Genomic DNA, 14886 nt, shown 5'->3' with positions numbered 1-14886 from the left:
CTACCACTCCTCCCATCTGCAGCACTACCACTCCTCCCATCTGCACCACTACCACTGCCACATACACCCCTCTCATCCACAGCACTACCACTCCCATCTTTCACACACCTTGTATTAACATTGCTTTTATTGACAGTATTTTTGGGATCAGCAGCTGCTTCACCCACTACCTCTGGGCTGGCCTGGACATGCTTTAGCTTGGCGTTTTTGTACATTCTCAGGTCACCGGCGGCTGCCATTGTCGGCGACGATGACTCCTCCTCCATTCGAGATGTCACCGCCGACATCACCTACCGAAGCTGAGGCTGCCCCTCCAGGCGCACCTCCACCACTCCTCCTGCCACTGATGTGCAGGGACTCCCCTCTCTCACAGGGGAGATCCCTGCAGTGCCTGCGCCACACACTGTGCCCAACCGCACAGGCTCAGCAGCAGGTTCTGACACCTGGACGCTCCCCCCCCTCTCAGGGGAGTGCCCCGCAGCACCGACACTACTAGCAGCGCCCAGGGGACCGCCCCCCAAGCAGAAGATCTCACCACACACCTCAGGCGCCTGGACACTCCCCCCCCTCTCAGGGAAGTGCCCCGCAGGGCTAGTAACATTGCCCACAATACTCGGGGAACCGCTCCCCTTGCAAACTGCCGCATAACTATTGCCCACTATTAGCCTGTCCTGCTCTTCCCTACCAGCAGGACGCGTGACTGTAGCACCCGCGGCCATGTTGGATGCAGCACTGTACCCCCCGTGCTGGTCCCGTTCCACAGCAGAAGCGGGATCTGGCAGGGTGGGGGGCCCAGCAGCCTGAACCAACTTTTCAGGTGGCCCAGACTGCTGGATAGGAGAGAAAACAAACTTTATCTGCTCCTCAGCCTTTTTCTTCTTCTTCTTCTTCCTCTTCCTCTCCTCAGGGCCCAGGTCTTGGCCAAAACTGAAATTTTCCAGACGGGTGGGTGACTCCTGCATCACTATGGCCCGCAGGAGCCCCCCACAGACCAGTCCACTGTCACCGCCATCATTACTGTCACTTTCCTCAGAGGTGGCTGGTAGGGCGACTTGGGCAGGGTTGATGTAATCCGCACTCGGGGTGACAGAGGTCTTAGGGGTACACGGGGTATCACACACATCCCCCTCACTCTCATCACCCTCACTGCCGCCATCTCCCTCACCACCTTCCTTCATCTTCTCCTCCGTGACACACAAGCACTCTTCCTCCCCCTGACTATCCTCTTCCTCCTTCACAGGGGTCCGCATGGTTTTATAGCGGTCTTCATTCTTTAATTTTTCTTTAAACATGCCTGCTCCCTCTACAATCAGCATTCGGGCTCTCACCACCTCCTGCTCCTCTGCCTTCAGCTCACACACCCTGGCAGCAAACTTAGCCCTCATAGCCTTGGCAGAGTTATCTGTTTGGTAGCGAGCAAACTTCAGGTCTTCCCTTATGATTTTCAGCTTTTTCCCCAGCTGCTCATATTCTACAAGATTTGCCTGCATGCGGGAACCGAAAGTAGCTAGCGACTCCCTGGGACCCTTCACCCCCCATTGCTGGGGTTCCATAGTATCAGACACAGTCCCCGAAGACATAACCATAAGCTTCTTACCGGACGCCTTGCGGTTTCCAGCGAAGGACGGGGGAGTGGGCTCCACATTACTGCGGAGCCTGCTGGATCTTCTCACCCTGTCCTGGGAATCGGCCGTAGCTCTCTCACTCCCACCCCCCTCCGGCCTAGTTCGAGGGGTGGAAGTCTGGGGCTCCATAGCAGGAGGCTCTCCCAAGGAAGCTGCCACCCTCCTGGGGAAAAGGCTGTAGGAAACACTGCTTCAATCCTCTCTCTCTGGAAGTCAGACACACCCAACAGCTGCTGTGTTCCACAGGAAGTGCTCTTTGCTGACATCTCTGTCCATGTCAGGAACTGTCCGGAGAAGGAGCAAATTCCCATAGCAAACCTCTCTTACTCTGGACAGTCCCTGACATGGACAGAGGTGACAGCAGAGAGCAATGTGATCAGACTGGAAAGAACTATACAACTTCCTCTGGGACATATAGCATCTTATGAGTACTGGAAGGATTAAGATTTTTAAATAGAAGTAATTTACAAATCTGTTTTGTAAAAAAAATGTTTTCCATCGGAGTACCCCTTTAAAGTATTAGTCTCTTTTTAGGTTTAGTAGCCATTTATTAACCCCTTAACGACGCAGGACGTATATTTACGTCCTCCGCCGGCTCCCGCAATATGCCGCGGGGTCACGCGGTGTCCCCGTGTCATATCGGGTCGGTCCCGGCGGCTATCAATGGCCGGGTCCTGCGGCTAATACCACACATCGCCGATCTCGGTGATGCCCTGTATTAACCCTTCAGAAGCGGCGATCAAAGCTGACCGCCGCGTCTGAAGTGAAAGTATCCCGGCTGCTCAGTCGGGCTGTTCTGGACCGCCGCTGTGAAATCGTGGCGTCCCAAACAGCTTACAGGACACCGGGAGGGCCCTTACCTGCCTCTTCGGTGTCCGATCGACGAATGACTGCACAGTGCCTGAGATCCAGGCAGGAGCAGTCAAGCGCCGATAACACTGATCACAGGCGTCCCTATGGGACCTATAACAATGCAAAAAAAGGGAAAAAAAAGTGTTAATAAAGGTCATTTAACCCCTTCCCTAATAAAAGTTTGAATCACCCCCCTTTTCCCTTGGCACCCCAGTCATCTGGTGCATGGAGTGAACTCCGCTCCATGCAGGATGACAGGCAACCACAGCCATCACGACCCCACATCTCATGTACATGGGAGGAGGTGTGATGGCTATGCACAAGAATGGATTGGGCATGGCATGATGTCAAAAAACACGGAAGTTCCAAGCCCTGAGATCGCAGGAGGTCCCAGTGGCTGAACCCCCTGTGATCAGACATCTTATAGCCTATCCTTTGGATAGGGGGATAAGATGTCTAGGGGAGGAATACCCTTTAAAATCTGTTCATCTTAATGTTGTGCTTTTTGGTGGCAGGTGCATGGATGTTTTTTAATTGAATTACATCACAGAAATTTCTGGAAAAAAAATTCTGCATGTGATTTCACCCAAATAGTATGAAAAAAAATAAAAACACTGCTTCAAATATCAACCTTTGTGTAAATGATAGCAGACGCTAAATTAATGAGGAATATGGAGTAGTCGGATGATGGAATGGTACATGAAACCTGTTTAAATTGCTTCTTAGATAACCAACATACATCATGCAGATCCCCAGGTGCTACAGAACTACTGATCTTCTCAGACAATGCAGGCTTTGATAGGTTATAAATCCCAGACTACCATAAATTTTTTTATCATATAAGAAGTTCCACATAGAGCTACAGAGGAAAAGTAAGAAGATGTGCTCTCAAACAATGGACATTGAATATTTAGCTTCTGCTTCGTAGAACTGCGTGTGACATTTTGTTCCAGAAACCTATTACAATATACATGGGATAGATTGTATTGCTTTTTCAGTATTTGGGTGTCTGCAGGACCCGGTGAAGCCGGTGCCAAGTGCGGAGTGTTGGCTAATGAGGCATGCAGTATGGCTTGTGTCAGCCCGCCGCAGATAATGAACAGATGTAATGAGATGGACAAGAAATGGGAAATATCACTCAGGTGAGACACCAAATCACTTCATAATAGAAACAAATATTTCTTCTCAAGTTTTCAGGGATGGCTAATGTGTGTGTTGTGTAGCGTGCCACACTCTATACCTGTATGTCATTTTCCTGATTATAAGTACCTGCCTCTGTGAAACAAAATCTAATGGCACTTGGTTCCATACCTTTTATCAATAAGATGGCTTTTTGTTCTTAACCCCTTCAGGACCGAGCAAATGTTCATTTTTGTATTTTTATTTTTTTCTCCTCTCCTTTTAATAGTTGTAACTCTTATTTTTTTCATTTTAACACCCATATGAGGGTTAATTTTTTTGTGGGACAAATTGTACTTTGTAATGACACCTTTCCTTTTACCATAACATATACTCCAAAACATAAAACATTATTTATGAGATGAAATTATAAAAAATAGGCCATTTTCCAAAGTTGAGGGGGACTTCTTTTTTATGTTGTTCCCCGTGTGGTCAAAATGACATGTTATCTTGATTTTTTTCGGTTGGTATGAATAGAACAATACCCGATTTGTATAGTATCTGTAATTTTTTACTACTTTTTAAAATTTGTTTTCGAAATTGCCATTTTCAGATGCTATTTATGAGGGCTAACTTTTTTCTCTGTTGGTATTGATAGGACTTTCTAGATAGATTTTCATTCAATGTTTCTGGTGTTTGGTATTTTTTTTTATTTACTTAACAGTTTCAGTAATGTTATATTTTAATAGTTCAAATGTTAACAGACACAGTGATATCAAATCAAATGTCTGTTTTTTTTGTTTACACTTTTTTTATTTGGAAAATGGGAAAAGGGGGTGATTTGAAATGTTATTAAGGAAGGGGTTAATTTATATTGGGGTTAACACTTTTTTTTTCTTTTTGCACTTTATAAACCCCCATGGGGTACTTGTATGAGCCATCATTAGATGGCTTATATACAGATCATTGCAGTACCTATGTACTGTATTGATCCATGTGATCTGCGCTTTATTGGTAGAGCCTGCTACAGACAGGCTTCTGTCAATAAGAACAGATCTACCGCCATGGAGGCTCAGATAAGCGCTTCGGCTGCCAGGACAATGGATCTCCTGCTGCAATAACACTGCGGCCAGGAGATCCAACCCAATGACCCACCAACAATACCTCTGAGATGCATTTAAATGCTGCTGTCAACTTTGACAGCAACATTTAAAGTGTTAATAGTCTGCCGCGTCAATCGAATGATGTCTATTAGCATTGACTTCCAGCTACTGCAATCAGCTGAGGTAACCTTGTACGGAGTAGGCTCAAGTCACTAGCCCGCTTCATACAATCTTAGTGGCACCATGATGAAATAGAACTGTCATGGGTCATAAAGGGGTTAATGGCATAATGGATTATTCTGATATTAGACATGCTGCAAAAATGGAAATTTTTAAAGCTCATAGGTGTCTAAAACTGTGGGTCGTAAACACGACTTTGATCCTTTGCAAATCATTTTTCACTGGATGCCTGGTGCAAAATTTGACAAATTCTCCACTGTCTCTGTTACATGTTAGCTGATCACATTGAATGACTCTCCGGATTTTTACTTAACACTGATCGATAATTTTTCCACTGTTTACATCATTAAATGTGAAACACATCCTAAATGAAATTTAAGTAATCCAGTATTGGATATATACTGGTATCTTATATATATATATATATATATATATATATATATATATATATATATATATATATAAGAAGTCATGGCTTAATTATAGTAGCTGTTTATGTATTCAGAGAAACAAGAGGGAAGTAATGGAGTCATTATACTCTCCATATACTCACCATAATCTATGTGTACTCAAAAAGGGAAACTATGATATTAAAGGGGTTGTACAGAACCCCAAAAAAGTTATAAATGGCTCAAGGTGGCATAAAAAATAAATGGAGTTATACTTTGCTACCCCATGCTCACAGATAGAGATGAGCGAACTTACATTAAATTCCATTCGTCACGAACTTCTCGGCTCGGCAGTTGATGCCTTATCCTGCATAAATTAGTTCAGCCTTCAGGTGCTCCGGTGGGCTGGAAAAGGTGGATACATTCCTAGGAAAGAGTCTCCTAGGACTGTATCCACCTTTTCCAGCCCACTGGAGCACCTGAAAGCTGAACTCATTTATGCAGGAAAAGTCATCAACTGCCGAGCCGAGAAGTTCGTGACGAATCAAATTTACTGTAAGTTCGCTCATCTCTACTCACAGATTCCAGTTGTCCCCAGTCTATCTTTTTTTATTATGTCCAAACTCTTTTATAATAACTCGTTACACTATTATATGCAATATGTTGTTGTAGGTTGACTACTCTAATATGTAAGGGATGTTCTCTGGTCCTTTGTTTAGTTCCTAAGATGATTAAACATTGTGCCATTTCTTTGAATCAATCTTGGACAACAGTGGTCTCCACTATTGTGCATGGAAGCTCACATGACTGTTGTCCTCTGATTAGTTAGGGTCCGTTTGGCTCTTATCTTTATGCTGAACAAACCCTAAAGGGTTTGGCGCACAACTCACATTGCCAGTTCCAGACAGATCCAATTGAATTGAATGGCGTCCGTTGGGTGTACAGTATTTTACAGGAGTTGAGTGGAGATAAAAATAGGAAATGCAACCTCAATCAATTAAATGGAATAGATTTCTAGTTCAGAAATTTCTGCCAATCTACAATGTGTGATTATAACCTAATGAGTTATTTTTCCAAGCAGAACCAATAAATATTTAAATACCTCTCAATACAACAGAGGCTCCACATCTCCTTTACTACTGTAGTTACTTGTCCTATATGTTTCAATAAACCAGCATTGCATTGACTTTTGTGGACTTTTTTTGTATGTTCTATATACACTTAAAACATTTCATGGGGTGACCGGTGGTCTCAACCCTGTGCTCCAAAATGACAGGTTACATACCATCTATAGAGTGTATTTAATCTAGGACTACAATTCCTAACATGCACATAGTGGTGGTTGTAATTCTACAACTTAAAGATGCTATACTCAGGGAAAACTGTTTATTAATAAAGCAAGGACCCCACCAGATTTTTTTGTGCTGTGATCTTCACTAACCCTCATACGTCCCTGTCTACAGGCACATGGTTCCCTGACACTTGTAGTAACATAGAATCCTGTATTTCCCTGCCTAGGGAGGGAAATACTGGTTATTTAGAGGATGTGGAGCAGGAGGCTTGACTGTTACAAATGATGATCTATTCCAAGAAGGGTTAAATAACCCTTTTAAAGGCTATGGACACATTTGAATGCATTTTTATTCTTACTTTGTACACATTAGAAATGATATTCTTCTTAGTTTCTCTTCTACGTTTTTTTTAAAACATTTCTTCTAGCTGCAGGGTACTATTCATCTGTTAGAAATTGCGTAATAGGATCAGTGTCTCCAGCTCTTCTTTACTTTGTCCTAAACATAGTTCTAAGCCCTTTCCTTTATTTTATTTATTTTTAATCTTAGAATAGATACCTGTTTATTTTAAGCATATTTAAATTCAGTAACTGTTGACTTACCAACCATATCTGTTGGAAGTTTGTGAACTAGTCTTCCAGTAAAATATCCTTTTCTAATTTTGCTTAAATAGGCACTGTCAGATACAAAAACTTTTGATATGTTGTAAAGGATGCAAAAACAACCGGTTTTGCAATTGCTTTCATTAGAAAATTTTCAGTATTTCATACTGAAAAAGCCAGCCCCCCTGCCTGCTTAGACACATACTAGTCCTGCTGTGTCCATGCATCATCACCTACGTCATGGACACACTTCCTTGATTGACAGCTGTGAGTGCAGGGCTCACAGCTAGAGGAGGAGCTAGATTAAAAGTGTAATAAAAAAAACAAATAAAGGTGCTAGACACATACAAATAAGATGTACATGGTCAGGATTAGGTACTGAGTGATATATATATATGAGTGAAAAAAAAAATTGTTGGATCTAGCAGGTACACTTTAAGCTTTTTTTCCCCCAACTGATTTTGACCTGATGAAGGGTCAGCTGTGATCTGATCACAGAAGAAGGTTCAGGACAGGAGAAATACAGACTGGGGAGTGAGTCCATCAGGCAATTTACCTTGTTCTTCATCAATTTTCCGTAAATATTTCCTCATTATGCTATTTACATCATCTTCTTTGCCTTCTGCTTCAGGTCTTTTATTTTCTTGTGAGATTTCCGATTTCATCAGCTTCCCTGAGTAACCTTCTCCATCCACCCTTTGTACACGGGGCCGGCTTTTAATACTATCTGCACTTTTGCAGGATGCAACAGAACCAGAAGATGATGATGAATCAGACATATTTCCCAAATCTTCTGCAATACTTGAACTTTTCTTTAAAACACTTTTCAATCCCCCTGTTGAAACACTTGGCTCATGAGATGGAAGATCACCGAAATGAACACTGAGTGGTCGCTGGACATCTCTTCTATCCCTGGAGGTTTTGGACAGACTTTGAGTTGATTGTGACCTTCTTAGGGCAGGGAGGATGTCATCCGAATCATCTGTTAATTTTCTCTCAAAGCTGAGGCTAGGTACTTTCCAGCTTGATGATCTTTCATCATTTCCAAGATCAGATAAATTAGAAAAACTCCTATTTTGGAAAACAAGAGGCTCCTTTCCAAATTCGCTTTCACCAACTTCCTCCAGTGGTGTTTCAAGACACTGTCTCCATGGTCTTAGTCTTAAAGAAGTGGCACCATCCACTTTTAATTCTGAAGATGTCTGCTTAAAATCTACATTATGTGGTGGTTGGTTAAGAGATTCACAAGAACCAAACCTAGCCATGCGCTTAACTGCAGGTGACAATGTTGGATCAGTTTTTTCAGATGGTAAGCAACGAAGACTTGAGGAACGCGTTAATCCTTGACTTGGTGAAGGCTTTTCATCTGAAAGCTTGTTCAGGGCTATTGAGAAATCTTCCTCATCATCATTAAGCCGTGTACATCTTCTAAGGGAAGAAGCCCCAGTTGTCCGGTAAATAGGCAGGGAGGATGCATCCTCCATAACTAGGGAGGACTGATCTTTTTCTGAAGCCCTTTTCTTTCTGACCTCATCTAAAAACTCAGAGAGAGCAGATGAAGAGCGGGAAGGCTTTTCTTCTACGGGTGAGGGTCTCCTCCTGGCAAGTGTTGGAGTTATGTTTCCAGTGTTAAGCACTGGACTTGTGTTCTCCTTATCTGGGGATAAAGCATTTTTTCCATAAAGGTTTGATCCAGAACTCAAGGAAGAACTTGGTCGATATACACCCTCATCCTTTTTATCTTGTTGCCTGAAAGAAATACAAACAAAGAAATTTACAGTTAAACTTTGGCTAAACACATGAAAATAAAGTAAGACACAATTAAAGGGGTACTTCGGTGGAAAACTATTTATTTAAAATCAACTGGTGCCAAAAAACAGATTTGTAAATTACTTATATTTAAAAATCTTAATCCTTTCAGTACTTATCAGCTGTTGTATGCTCTAGAGGAAGGGGTATAGTTCTTTTCTGTCTAACCAGAGGTGCTGACACCTCTGTCCATGTCAGAAACTGTCCAGAGCAGGAACAAATCCCCATAGCAAACCTGTCATGCTCTGGACAATTCTTGACATAGACAGAGGTGTCAGCAGAGAGCACTGTGATCAGACATAAAAGAACTATACACCTTCCTTTGCAGCATACAGCAGCTGATAAGTACTGGAAGGGTTTAGGTTTTTCTATAGAAGTAATTTACAAATCTATTTAACTTTCTGGCACCAGTTGATTAAAAATGTTTAATTGTTTTCCCCACTGGAGTACCCATTTAAAGGGGCTATCACAACCAAGCTTATTCCCAATCCATAGGTGCTTGAGAAATAGGATTCTGATTCGTACAGAAAGTGTGTGCACTGCCAATTCAGCACTTTCAGGTCTTTGGCATTCCTATAGACAGTTAATAGAGTGGCAAAGTGCACTGAAGAAATGGCAGGCTACTATAACAGTGTTTAATTTTGTGTCCCCATCAAATAACTTAACATACAGCAATTATTGTCTAACAACCTCCATTCACTGACTCCTCACATTCATGTACAACCTGTGGAAAAAGGATAAGTGATATTGGTAGGAAAATCCCATCCTGTTTAGACAACCACAAAAGAAAAACATAAAGCAGCTAAATATGAGTTGCATTAGTCCAACAAAAAGAATACAAGCAATTTTGACCATATAACATAAAAAAAATTGTATAGATCAAAGTAAAGACCATATGTTAAAGAAAACACGATAAGGCATTAAAAGGGGACTATGGTAAAGAGAACAAAGATATCTTATAAGATTCTTTAGAAATGAACCACCTTGTGATAGGAACAGATAGTATTGATACAATCATAAATTAATAAAATATATACTGTTTCCACAAAAATAGTAAACAAAACGCGACAATATGAAAGGTACCTGTAATGATTGGCATATTGGACTGAAAATAAATGACTATTTCTTGCATGATAACAGGTGTCCTAGTATTAAGAACTCAAAGGCTATGTTTACACACAACAATTTCTGCTTGATAATTCTGCATGAATTTATAGCCAATACCCTTCAGGGGGATTCCGCTGTCCCAGTGAACTGGCTATAAATTCATGCAGAATTTTCAGAAATTCTGCCATGTGAACATAGCCAAACACTTTCTCTACTCAGGATCCTATCTGAGTGAGGGTGAGAAGAATAGATCCTGTTGATGGTAAAGTACAATAATAACAATTAATTGAATCCTTCACTAAACCGTAAACCTGACAAGAAAGTATACAGTTACATTTAAACTTGAATAAAGTTATTGTTCTTTTTCTTGTTAGTTAACATAGAAAAAAAAGTTAAAAAAAATATGAACATGACAAAAATGTGAATTAGCATAACAGTTAATACAATTTATGTATATCACATGCAAAAAAAAAGGGCATGCAATGAATTTATCAAAAGAGATGATTTTCCTTTATTAGGCTAGGTTTCCACTTTTAACACCTAAAAAAACATCAGCAAAAACGCCAGGAAAAACTGCCACAGCTTTTTTCCTGAGTTTTGGCAAAACTGCCACAGCTTTTTTCTTGAGTTTTGGCAGTTTTTCTGGTGCTTTTTCTGGAGTTTTTCCTGGTGAGTGGAAACAGCACAATTTGCACCCTGTGGCAGTTTTTCCACTGTCTTCAGATACCACTCAGTGGGTCGGATGCTGAGCGCCCGGTCCACAGAGTGTAAGGAGATGAGGAGTGATATATAGCATCACTACTCACCTCCCCAGGCCCCATAGTATACAGGGGTGCATAGTGTACTCGTGTATACTATACAGGAGTCGGGAATCCAGTCACCAGACTGACAGGACACCCTGCTCCTATAGCCCCTTTGGGAGGTATACAGTATATACAGCTACAGATAGCTGTATATAGCGTATACAGAAGACATTCACTTAGCCCCCTTTCTCCTGTCCTGGCAGGGCCTGTGTAGCTCCGCCCCTAGTGATGATGTCATTAGGGGCGGAGCTACAGACAGGAGCCAGGCTGGTAAGTGTGAGCCTCTGTTCACATTGTCTGTTTTGTATAATGTGAACGGACAATTCTGGCAGTGTCCTCCCAGACAGGGAAACTCCAGCTGTTGCTAAATTACAATTCCCAGCATGCCCAGACAGCCAAAGGCTGTCTGGGCATGCTGGGAGTTGTAGTTTTGCGACAATTGGAGGCTCCCTGTTTGGGAAGACATTGCATTATGGGCACTCTCCCCAGCGGACAGCGCCAAGATGTACTAACCAATATTTTGTGTTTTTTTCTTCTCGTTTCAGATCAGTGTATGCAGAGGATTATGGCGGATTCGGAGGACTACTGTGGATGAACTGGATTTTTTTTCCTTTTAATAAAATGGTTAAGGATGGCTGTGGGGGAGTGTTTTTTAAATTAAAAACATTTTTCCTATGTGTAGTCTTTTTTTTTTTTTTATTGAATTTTCAGGCTTAATAGTGGAAGCTGTCTTATAGACGGAATCCATTACTAGGCCGGTACTTAGCATTAGCCCCAAAAACAGCTAGCGCTAACCCCCAATTATTACCTCGGTACCCAACGCCACAGGGGTGCCGGGAAGAGACGGTACCAACAGACCCAGAGCATCAAAAATGGTGCTCCTGGGCTTAGGCGGTAACAGGCTGGCGTTATTTAGGCTGGAGAGGGCCAGTAACAATGATCCTCGCCCACCCTGGTAACGTCATGCTGTTGCTGCTTGGTTGGTATCTGTCTGAGAATAAAAATACGGGGAACCCTATCTGTTTTTTTATTTATAAAAAATGCATAGGGTTCCCCACCTTGGGCTGTCTGGACATGCTGGGAGTTGTAGTTTAGCAACAGCTGGAGTCTCCCTATCTGGAAGACACTGCCAGAAGGGTCTGTTCACATTATGCAAAACGTACAATGTGAACAGAGCCTCACACTTACCAGCCTAGCTCCCGTCTATAGCTCCACTCCCTAATGATGTCATCACTAGGGGCAGAGCTATATTGACCCAGCAGGGACTGGAGGGAAGTAAGCAGACTTTGTCTGTATACACTGTATACAGCTATCTATAGATGTATGTAGTGTATACTGCCCAAAGGGTTAACCTATGCTGTCCAGCAGTGTAAGTTAACTCTTTCCTTGCTGGGCTTGCGCATAGCGCACAGCTCAGGAAGGGGTTTAGTGAGCCAGTAATGTGTATACTGTATACACATTTCAGGCTCACTGTAAGTTCTTGCTGAGCAGTAGATATTTTTATCTACTGCTCAGCATCAGCTGTTCTCCCGGCTCTGTAGCTGTGAGTACAGCTGATCCCGACATTCACATCAGGAGGATTGCATCGAGTGTCAGGAGTGACACTTGCTGGGATCTGTCCCTTACTGCAGGTACTACTGCTCCCAACATGGAGCACACTCTGCTCCATGCTGGGAGCTGTAGTACCTGCATTAATAGACAGATTGCGAGTGTCACTCCTGACACCCGCTGTGATCCTCCTGTATAATGTATAGATTCGGCCGGCCGCTCTTCTATGGTCCCCTGCACTGACGTATATATACACCTATTGATATTTCCAACAGAGAGTTGTGATTGGCTGGAGCCATCTGGCCAATCACAGCTCTCTGCGGAAAATATTTGAATTTGTGTCTATATACGGTAGTGCAGGGAACCATACAAGAGCAGCCGGCCGCATCTATAAATTATACAGAAGGATCGCATCGGACCTGGGGTCATCTGTCAATTAGTACAGGTACTACTACTCCCATCATGGAACAGTGTTTTTTATGCTGAGAGTAGTAGTACTACCTAAAAAAATTTTTTATGCTGAGAGTAGTAGTACTACCTAAAAAAATTAAAAACAAAGTGAAAAACACACACACACTACATTTTTATTATTGTCAGCTACATTTTTAGTGCCCTAGCCACCCACATAAATTGATCCCTGTTTAAAAATGTATTAAAATTTTGTTATAAAAAAGATCAATTTTGTTAAATACAATTTTTTCCATAACAACTGTATCTTTTTTTATTATTTTTTTTTTTAATGGTACCCTACGAAATTTTAATAAAAAAGGTATCTCCATAAAATTTTTGGCTCACTAAAGTCCAAAAAAGAATAAAAAAAGCCTGCAAAAACGCCAAAGTTTAAACCTACATGGCATTTTTCTTCGGGTTAGACTGCTATGGGAGTAAAATGCCAAGATTTTCCTGAAAAAACGCCAAAGTCTCAAAAAGAGGTAATTTTTTAAAAACTGCCAAGGAGCCCAAAACGCCAAAAGAATTAAAAAAAACACCAAACTGAAATGGAATTTTGGATATGGCATTTTGGATATGGCATTTTGCAATTAAATATTGACATATGGCAGCAGCTTTTTTTCACAAAAAAAAACGGCATGGGGCAGAATGGGCATTTTTTCTTGGAGTTTTAGCCCAAAAACAAGTGGAAACCTAGCCTTATAACAAGACTGCAATAAAATACACAAGATATAAGTCAGATATATCTATATATATATATATATATATATATATATATATAGTTGTTACACTCTGCGCTCCGGCCGCAAGCACCGGCCGTGAGCGCAGAGTCCCTATGTTCCCGTCTGCTGGCAGGGCTGGGATTTGCATCGCGGAACATGCCCGCATGCGAATCCCAACCCGTCACTCACTATGCTCCGCTGCCGCTTCCTCCTCTGTGTATCAGCTGCGCCGGAGCTCTCAAATTTTAAGGGCCAGTATGCCCATTATTACTATCACACCTGTCACTAAATTATAAAGTTCCTGCACCTCCCCCACTTTCCTGCCGGATCTTCAGTACCCCTAGCCTGAGATTAAGTGTTCCATATTGCCTGTTTGCCTTATCCGTGTATCCAGACTTTCCCGCTACATTATTTGACTTCGCTCCTGTACCGCCTGCCTTGACCTTCTGCTACGTCTGACTATGCTACTGCCTCCTCCTTTGGTACCTCGCCTTGCCCAGCTACCTGTGTGGTCGAGCCATGTCGGGGGTAGCGACCTTGGTGTCGTCTGCCACAGCAAGCCCATCCTGCCTTGCGGCGGGCTCTGGTGAAGACCAGTGGCATCTTAGACTCCGCTCCCCGATACAGTCCGAGTCATCAGCCACACAGGTTATTGGATAGTGTTGTGTTGTTTACTGACAGTTGTAAATAACGTAGTTATTGATTTATAGTTTAACATCACATGGTCCATAATGACTGGAAATGGAAATAGCTGTCTCACTGAAAATAAATCTTTCTAAGCATGTGTTCACACATGCATATTTTTTATGCTGAAGATCTGTTTCAGCAGATTTTGGTATCCATTAAAGTGAATAGGCAACAAAATCTGCAGCAGCAAACCTGCTGCAGATCTGCAGCAAAAATACGCACGTGTGAACGCACCCTAAGGGTACATTCACACGAGAGAATCCACAGTGTATTTACGCTGAAGGACCGCTACATGGTACCTTTAGATGTGCCTGCTCAGAGTAGCAATACGCCGCTACGAGCAGACACACTGAAGCGATGTGCAAGTCGCACATCACAGTGTGCCTGCTCGTAGTGCCATATTACCCCTTTGAGCATGCACATCTAAAGGCACCATGTAGCGGTCCTTCAGCAGCGGATCCGCAGTGTAAAATACGCTGTAGTTCCGCTCGTGTGAACGTACCCTAATTCGATATATTTTCTTCTCCCAAAGGTCGTATAGGAGAGATTTAGCAAGATGTCTTCCAAATATATTACAGTACATTACATTTGTTAGACA

The 14886-nt window shown here is 42.4% G+C and overlaps 1 protein-coding gene across 1 annotated transcript in view; it reads right to left on the bottom strand.

The window, feature by feature from the left end:
* The window catches only part of MYO18B (myosin XVIIIB), a 602318-nt gene that overhangs the window by 20458 nt on the left and 566974 nt on the right, over positions 1 to 14886 (bottom strand). The window contains exon 44 of the mRNA XM_056518071.1: positions 7719 to 8911. Within this exon, the coding sequence (XP_056374046.1) occupies positions 7719 to 8911 (1193 nt within the window). The remainder of the gene's footprint in view (positions 1 to 7718; positions 8912 to 14886) is intronic.

Source organism: Hyla sarda, chromosome 1, assembly GCF_029499605.1.
Source record: "Hyla sarda isolate aHylSar1 chromosome 1, aHylSar1.hap1, whole genome shotgun sequence".
Classification (NCBI taxonomy): domain Eukaryota; kingdom Metazoa; phylum Chordata; class Amphibia; order Anura; family Hylidae; genus Hyla; species Hyla sarda.
The sequence above is the reverse complement of the archived record's forward strand: the minus strand, read 5'-3'. Positions and strand labels throughout refer to the sequence as shown.